Source organism: Euleptes europaea, chromosome 1, assembly GCF_029931775.1.
Source record: "Euleptes europaea isolate rEulEur1 chromosome 1, rEulEur1.hap1, whole genome shotgun sequence".
In the NCBI taxonomy this organism is placed as follows: Eukaryota; Metazoa; Chordata; class Lepidosauria; order Squamata; family Sphaerodactylidae; genus Euleptes; species Euleptes europaea.
In genome coordinates, this window is record NC_079312.1 from 6,690,027 (window position 1) to 6,699,313 (window position 9,287).

Below are 9,287 nucleotides of genomic sequence, written 5' to 3' on the forward strand. Positions count from 1 at the left end.
CGCACTGTGGCGATTTCAGAAGCGCAAAGAAAAGCTGGAAACGGGAGAAAGCAGTTGACAAGTACCGCGTTGCAAATGGGACACTTTGTCTGAAAAGGTAAAATAACTCAGCAGCTGGGAGACAAAACGGTTGTGTCTGAAATGCCAAAAAATCCATTTGCCACCAGCTGCTAAAACGGATTATGAGGGCAATTTGAAAAGGGGCCTCTGTGTTTCCGCAGAAAAGAAAAGCCCGGCTTTTTAAAGTGGAAACTGATAAAACGTTGTGTTGGCTTTGCAGAGACTCGGAAGCCCCACCAGTCAAGGCAGCCATTGCCTTGGGTGGTGGGGAGGACATTGGGTGTGTGTGAAAAAAACCCTTTAGCTCTTTTGATGGTGCCTTGGAGGAAGGAGTGAAAATGGAAGAAGCAAGCTCAACTGGTCTTAAAGTGAAAAGAGATCCTGGTGCCACCGAGGTTGGGAGCCAAGGAGAATTCTGGAAAAGGACTGTGCAGAAGATCCTGGCTGAAGACGCCAACTGCTGGGATGCCCAGTGCCAACACTTCAGGCACGTCTGCTACCAGGAGGCCGAGGGCCCCCTAGAGGTCTGCAGCCGACTCCACCATCTTTGCCGCCAGTGGCTGAAGCCAGAAAGGCACAGCAAGAAGGAGATGCTGGACCTGGTGGTCCTGGAGCAGTTCCTGGCCGTCCTGCCCCCGGAGATGCAGAGCTGGGTCAGGGCAGGCGCGCCGGAGACCAGTTCCCAGGCGGTGGCCCTGGCAGAAGGCTTCCTCCTGAGCAAAATGAAGGAAGAGCAGGTGAGACTGGCCCATCAACCCATTTCCCCAAATTTGTCTGGCCATCATCCAAGAAGGGGCGTTCCAAACCTTTTCATTCCCCCTTTCATGGCCCCTTGGGGAGGGGCCATGGCTCAGTGGAAGAGCCTCTGCTTGGCATGCAGAAGGTCCCAGGTTCAATCCCTGGCATCTCCAGTTAAAAGGACCAGGTAGAGGTTGATGTGAAAGACCTCTCTGCCTGAGACCCTGGAGAGCCGCTGCTGGTCTGAGTAGACAATACTGACCGTGATGGACTGATGGCTCAGTATAAGGCGGCTCCGTGTGTCTGCGTAGTTGAGAACTTCTTTCCTCTTTCAGGGGCAGGGTCCAGTAGCAGAAGCCACCATGGATTTCCCTGAGGCAGAGAGGTCTCCGTTGGACACTAGAAAGTGGCCGTTGTCCACGGGGGTCAAGCAGGAGGCCAGCCACGAGACCACCTTGCTGGGTAAGGATTTAAGGGGGGCAGAATTCATCTGGGGGAAGGCGTGTAACTCCCTGCCCCGGGATGTGGTGATGGCTGCCAGCTTGGAGGGCTTTAAGAGGGGAGTGGACATGTTCATGGAGGAAAGGGGTATTCATGGCTATTAGTTGGGATGCTAATGCTGCATACCTATTCTCTCCAGGATCAGAGGAGCATGCCTATTATCTTAGGTGCTGTGGAGCACAGGCAGGATGGTGCTGCTGCAGTCGTCTTGTCTGTGGGCTTCCTAGAGGCACCTGGTTGGCCACTGTGTGAACAGACTGCTGGACTTGATGGGCCTGGGTCTGATCCAGCAGGGCCTTTCTGATGTTCTTATGTGTACGCGGCTTAAAACGACCGTTATTAAAACCTTGTGCCTCAGGGCACTGGCGTTGAAGTGCAGGGTCTAAATACCCTGTGGGAAGGGAGGCAGCCAAAATGGCAGGACTCTTATGTCCTCACTGTGGGGAAAATAGCTTTATTTAGGGTTAGCCCTTCTATGACATATGGACATCTGTCCAGCTGATTACTGTCTGGCAGCCTCTTTCCAGAAATATTTTGCCAGGGAATTCCTAGCCCCATTACTGAGGTAATTTAAACTGGGGAAGCTGGACAATCAACCCAGGGCCTTTGGCATGTAAATCTTGTGTTCTGCCTCTGAGCAAGAGGCCCTGCCCTCATTTATTCATTTTTTGTTGTATCTGTATCCTTGCTTTTTCCCATGAAGTTCTGAGTAGGGTGGTTGGGGGGGGGGGGAGGTTGTTCCATTTCCCTGTACAACCACCCTGCGAGGCAGGCAATGCCGAGTCTCAGCGCCTGGACACCCAATGAGCTTCAGGTGTGAGGCTGGAAAGGAGGCCCAGTCTCCATGACCCAAACCTAATGAAGTTGCCAACCAACAGAGGCCGTTCCTATAGGCTGGACTCTGCCAGCCCTAAAAGAATTTTCTATTCAGCCATTCACAATAGCAAAAGAACATAAGATTCCCACCAAGTCAGGAAGCAATTTTCCTCCAGGCCAGATTGGCCAGGGATCCTGGAGGGCTTTTTTTGCCATACTCTGGGCATGGAGCAGGAGTCACTGAAGGTATGTGGTGGGGGGAGGTAGTTGTGAATGTCCTGCATTGTGCAGGGGGTTGGACTAGATGACTATTGAGGTCCTTTCCAACTCTATGTTTCTATGATTCAATGATTGTAGGTCAGAACAGTGGTCCATCTAGTCCAGCATCCTGTCTCACATAGTGGCCATCCAATAGTCCCGCAGGGCCAAGTGAACAGGGCACAGAGGTCGAGACCTTCCCCTGATATTGCTTCCTAGCACTGGGTTTCAGAGGTTGGCTGCCTCTGAATATGTAGGTTTCCATTATTCACCATGGCAATAAAAAGATTAAAAAGCTGTAGATCAGATTTGTTCATAGAATCATAGGGTTGGAAGGGACCACCAGGGTCATCTAGTCCAACCCCCTGCACAATGCAGGAAATTCCAAACTACCTCCCCCCACCCCCAGTGACCCATACTCCATGCCCAGAAGATGGCCAAGGTGCCCTCCCTCTCATGATCTGCCTAAGGTCATAGAATCAGCATTGCTGACAGATGGCCATCTAGCCTCTTCTTAAAAACCTCCAGGGAAGGAGAGCTTACCACCTCTCAAGGAAGCCTGTTCGACTGAAGAACCACTCTAACTGTTAAAAAAATCTTCTTAATGTCTAGATGGAAACTCTTTTGATTTAATTTCAACCCATTGGTTCTGGTCCGACCTTCTGGAGCAACAGAAAACAACTCGGCACCATTCGCTATATGACAGCCCTTCAAGTACTTGAACATGGTTATCATATCCCCTCTCAGTCTTCTCCTCTTCAGGCTAAACATTCCCAGCTCCTTCAACCTTTCCTCATAGCACTTGGTCTCCAGACCCCTCACCATCTTTGTTGCTCTCCTCTGGACATGTTGCTGCTTGTCTACATCTTTCTGAAATTGTGGTGCCCAAAACTGAACACAATACTCTAGGTGAGGTCTAACCAGAGCAGAGTAAAGTGATACCATCACTTCGCGTGATTTGGACACTATACTTCTGTTGATACAGCCCAAGCTCACATTTGCCTTTTTAGCTACCGCATCACACTGCTGACTCATGTTCAGTGTTTGGTCTACTAAGACCCCAAGATCCTTTTCGCACACACTACTGCTGAGACAAGTCTCCCCCATTCTATAATTATGCTTTTGATTTTACCTACCTAAATGCAAAACTTTACATTTATCTTTGTTGAAGTGCAGTTTATTAGTTTTAGCCCAATTCTACAGCCTGTCAAGATCATCCTGTTTCCTGGCTCTGTCTTCTACCGTATTTGCTACCCCTCCCAATTTAGTATCATCTGCAAATTTAATAAGCATCCCCTCTATTCCTTCATCCAAATCATTTATAAAGATGTTGAACAACACAGGGCCCAGGACAGACCCCTGAGGCACTCCACTAGTCACGTCTCTCCAAGTGGATGAGGAACCATTAACAAGCACTCTTTGGGTGTGATCTGTCAACTAGTTACAGATCCACCTAACAGAAATCGGATCTAAACCACATTTTCCCAATTTGTCAACAAATGTCCTTGATAGGAAACTCTGCTACTCAATTAAGAACTTCCTATTTTTCTCTGTTTCTTCCAAAAGGTGATGGGTGTGAGATTAAGACTGAGGAAGATCCATGCAATGTCTCATTGGAAGACGTGGGGTGCCTCGAAAGAGAAGAGCAGAAATGGAAATCCGAAATAAAGCAAGAAATGGGGACGGAACCCTTGTCTTCTCAGACTGGCAGCTTCCAGGAGTCGCCAATCCAGGAAAATCCAGATGAAGGAAAAGAAAAGGGTATGGTGCCCTTTGTGATGAGAAATCATAGAATCAGAGAATTGGAAGGTGTTAAGTCCGTGTGGGGAGGACACATGAGGTCGAGACGGAGTTCCAACATCAACCCTTTATTGTAGTACAGAACAGAACTGGGAACTGTACAACCAGGCCCTGCTTAAATGCTCCCCTGGCCCCTGGTGGCCGCTCCCCCCCGATCCGTGATAGGGGGAAAACAACCCCCGGGTCACCAATGGCATGACCTGGCTTAGGGCCAATGGGATGCGTTGGCTTGGCCAATAGCGCTAGCAGGGTTTAGGAGCCTTCGCCCAGGACTCAAGCTCCTAGGTTTTCCCCTGCTACGATCTTAGCTACTCACACACATTACAGAAGGAACCACCAGGGTCATCTAGTCCAACCCCCACTCTGCCTTGGAAGTTGGCTGGCTGACTTTGAGCGACCTCACAGGGCTGCTGTGAGGCTAAAATTGGAGAAGAATCATGCAAGCCACTTTAGTTCCCCCGTGGGGAGAAAGGGGGGTATAAATGAAGCAAATAAAACAAAATAAATGGATTTGTTCCCAGGTGTTAAGATCCTGACCAGTTTTCTCTCTTTATTTCAGCTGGTGTTTATGAGAGCAAGAATGAGGAAGAATCACAAAAGGTTTCTTTGAAAGGAGCAGGATGCATAAAAGGAGAAGTGCAGATGTGGAAAGTGGAAATAAAACAGGAAACAGGGAGTGAATCCTCTGCTTTTCATCATGGCCACTTCCAGCAAATCCCAATGCAAGAAGAAGAAGAGAGAAAAGAAAAGGGTAAGTGCCTTGCATGTGGAACTGAAATGTTTGCATTGTAAACTAAATTTTCGTGCTCACTGGAATATCCATGTGTGTATGTTATGTTTCATCAAGTCACTTCTGACTTATGGCAACCCTCTAAATTAATTACCTCCAAAATGTCCTGGTTTTAACACCCTTGCTCTGGTTATGCAGACTGAAGGCATGGCTTCCTTTATGGAGTCCATCCATCTCAGGTTGGGTCTTCCTCTTTTCCTGCTGTCTTCAACTTTTCCTAGCATGATTGTCTTTTCCAGTGACTCTTGTCTTCTCATAATGTGACCAAAGTACAATAGCCTCAGTTTCTAGGGAGAGTTCAGGCTTGATTTGATCTAGAACCCACATTTGTCTTTTTGGTGGTCTACGGTAGTGATGGCGAACCTTTAAGAGACCGAATGCCCAAACTGCAACCCAAAACCCACTTATTTATCGCCAAGTGCCAATACGGCAATTTAACCTGAATACTGAGGTTTTAGTTTAGAAAAAACAACTCATACATTCACATATTTTGCGTTAAAAGAAAAACACAACAACAGAGCTTTCAATGATACAAACAACATTTTATTGAAAGGTAAAAGTTTGCATTTGGCATGCATCTCTCCAGGACTCGGCCTCTGCTCAGCTCCTGGACATTATTGTACATAAGTAAACAATTATACTGTGCCTGAACCTCCTCAAGAAGTGCTTGAAACTGTCGACAATTCAGAGCACGAGCCATGATGTAATTCACCATTTTTGTGACATCTTTGAGGACTTCGTCAAATTTTTTGAACAATTAATGTGATTTTTGCTGTTGTGTGCATTCTAATAATTTGTCTACCCTTGGCTCATACTTTGTAAGTTTGAGAGCAACACATGCAGCACTCAGGTCATCTGTTAGCCTGTTTCTGGTGTCAGATATGATATAATTCAAAGCTGAAAACAGCTGCTCACAAGCATAAGATGATCCAAACAAAGTAAGGAAAGCAATCCCAAGTGCTTTCATTTACTTAAAATTATTTGGCAGAGAATTCCACACTTTAAGGATTTCATTTTCAGAACTAACTGTGCTGTTCTTTGGCATCCCTTCTATCTTCTCAAGTGTTTCACGCAGGTCATGGAATTTGTTTTTTCAGACTCACCTTCTCATGATGTGACCAAAGTACGATAGCCTTTCATTAGTATTTCAATAGCATTTCATTTTCAGCAGCTGTTAAATGGGATAAAAGGCTCTAGTATTCTTTTAGGATCTTAACAGTTTCCTCTCTTTATTCCAACAGATGAAATGTGGGAAAGCAAGTCCAAGAGAAACCAACATGAGTTGTCACTGGAAGGTTCCAAACATATAGAAAGAGAAGAGGAGAGGTGGAAAACTGGAACAGGGGAAGAAATAAGGAAGGAATCTTCTGCATCTCAGGAAAGCGATGGCCATGAAGTCCCAGTCCAGAAAAAAACAGTCAAAGGGAAGGAGAGGAATAAGTGCCATTTGTGTGGGAAAAGCTTCAGCTGGAAATCAAGTCTGAATTCTCACTTGAAAATCCACACAAGGGAAAATCTGTATGAATGCCTGGAGTGTGGGAAAAGCTTCATTCAGAGTTCACACCTAACTTCTCATCAAAAAATCCATACAGGAGAGAAACCATATAAATGCCTGGAGTGTGGCAAGAGCTTCATTAAGAGTACTAATCTCATTTGCCACCAAAGGATCCACACAGGGGAGAAACCGTTTACCTGCTCAGAGTGTGGGAAGAGTTTCTGTCAGAGGATCACCCTTATTAGACATCAAAGAACCCATGTGGGGGAGAAGCCGTACACTTGCTTGGAATGTGGAAAGAGTTTTGGCCAGAAAGATGAACTTGCTTGCCATCAAAGAATCCACACAGGAGAAAGACCATTTAAGTGCCTGGAGTGTGGAATAACCTTCAGTCGAAATACAAGTCTTAGTTCACATCAAAGGATCCATTCAGGAGAGAAGCTATTTAAATGCTTGGACTGCGCCATGAGTTTTTGTGATAAATCAAGCCTCAAAAACCACCTGAGGGTGCACACAGGTGAGAAGGCCTACAAATGTTCAGAATGTGAAGAAAGTTTTTGTAGCGCATCAAACCTCCTTCGACATCAGCGGCTCCATACAGGAGAGAAACCTTTTAAGTGCTTGGAGTGCGGAAAGCGTTTCAGTCAGAGTGAACAACTCACTACCCATCAAAGAATCCACACAGGGGAAAAACCATACAAATGTTTAGAGTGTGGGAAAGGCTTCCGGTGTCGGTCAGTTCTTACTTCCCATCAAAGAATTCACACAGGGGAGAAACCATTTAAATGTTCCGAGTGTGGGAAATGCTTCAACAGAAGCACAAATCTTACTGTGCATCAAAGAGTCCATGCAGGAGGAAATGCACATAAGTCTGTGCAGTGTGCAGAGAGCTTCAGGCAGAGTATGCTGTGCACTGTTCAGCCCAGCTGCTGAAAAAGTATTGTTTTTATTTGATGGTGCGTTGAGGATGTATTGCATGCAATAGGACACATACGATCCCGCTTTCAAGTATTTTATTAAAGGGAATGAACTCTGTACATTCAGTCATGGTGACAAGATTTTGTTCCAGTAGTACTTGTGAAGTTGGTGTTGGCAAGGACCCACCAGCAAGGGTGGTTTTAAAATTTCATGTTAGTTATATACTGGCTTCATTTATCATCTGCCTTTGTCACTGAAATTCAAGTTGCTTTACAGGATTAAAAAATAAAAATGCAATAAAGAATGACATAATGCAATAATACATAATGCAATAAAGAATGACATAATACATACATTGAATAACATGCAAAAAAGCCTGGACCACACAGTTTAAAAATGATGAAAAAACATATGATAAATCCAGGAAACTGATTTCATGGAGGACGGAAAGGCTCTTTCAGGGGGGTTGCCTTGTTGTTCTGTCAGAGAAGAGCTAGATTCAAGTCCAGCAGCACTTTAGAGACCAGCAGGTTTTCCAGGGTACAAGCTTTCAAGCGTCGAAATTCCCTTTATCAGCTAAAGGCTCTAGTTATCTTTCCTAAAAGTTCAGAATGTTGCGCTTTTCTTCATAGTCCTGATGTCAGAGGGGCAATCCTAGGCTACTACTTGGTGGTAAAGGAGATTCTCTTGACTGCTCAAAGTTGTTTCCTGTGCCCAAAGCTGGTGGTGGAAAGTGCTGTCACGTGGCAGCCAACTTAGGGTGACCCCACAGGGATGTCAAGGTCACAGACATTAGAGGTGGTTTGCCATTCCCTTCCAGGGGTGACCCTGCTTAGCTTCCAAGATGTGATGAGATCAGGTTAGCCTGGCCCATCCAGGTTAGTGCACTTTCAAAGTCACAAAAGTGGTGTTCTAAAGACAAGATCACCCTGACCTGGATGGCCCAGGCTAGCCTGATCTCATCAGATCTCAGAAGCTAAGCAGGGTCAGCCCTGGTTAGTATTTGGATGGGAGACCACCAAGGAATACCATGGTTGCTGTGCAGAGGCAGGCACTGGCAAACCACAGACACTTTACACACACTTAAAGACAAGATCACAAGCTAAAGATGCTCCGTCCTCAAAGGAGAGAAGCGCTCCCCTTGACTGACCAAATGTCAATCTGGTTTGTATCCTTTTCTCGTTGCTGAGGTGAGCTTCTTGTTCTTCTTGGGGGCGGGGGGTCAGGACATCTGAAAGGTACTGGTGATCACACCCTGATTTCCAGACATTGTCTGAAAGAGTCTGTGGACCTGGTTTATTTACTTTTTAAAAAACATTTATTTGTTGCGAAGCTCCAGACAGCTTACAATGGAAATAATGTACATAAAATATATAAAACCTTTTTAAATCACCATTTGTGTTTACAAAGTGCTTAAGGCAAGAGTCTAACAGATGGTTTGACATTGCTTGCATCTGCATAGCAACCTTGGTATTCCTTGGTGGTCTCCCATCCAAATACTAGCCTGGGCTGGGCTGGCTTAACTTCCGAGATCTGACGTGATCAGGCTACACCATGCTGCCTTCCAATCACCATGTAGGACTACTTTAATCAAATGTGGTCCTAAATAAATCTGTCTTCAGCTGCCTCCTCAAGAGCAGAAGGGGCTGGCGCACCTCCCTAGGAAGGTTGGCTTAGAGCCCCCCTGGGATGGTGTTTCCAGCCTTTAGTAGATGCCTTTCTTCACTGAGAAGCTCAAGAGTCAGTCTGCCTAACTCCTTGAGGGAACTGATAATGCCATTTACGTGAGGAAGGCCCTTCACCACGGTGAGCCTTGTGGATATGTCCTGTAAGAAGAGGAGAAGAAGATGAGTTAGTTTTTATATGCTAACTTTCTCTACCTTTGAAGGAGAATAAAGCCAGCTTACAATC

At 45.9% G+C, this 9,287-nt stretch overlaps 1 protein-coding gene across 1 annotated transcript; it reads left to right on the forward strand.

The window, feature by feature from the left end:
* The first annotated feature begins 398 nt into the window (after positions 1-398).
* Positions 399-7,391, forward strand: LOC130476497 (zinc finger protein 436-like). The gene is made up of 5 exons (XM_056848476.1): positions 399-584; positions 1,134-1,260; positions 3,940-4,134; positions 4,733-4,924; positions 6,205-7,391. Exons 1-5 carry the CDS (start codon positions 399-401, stop codon positions 7,389-7,391), a joined length of 1,887 nt encoding a protein of 628 aa, XP_056704454.1.
* Positions 7,392-9,287: the final 1,896 nt, after the last annotated feature.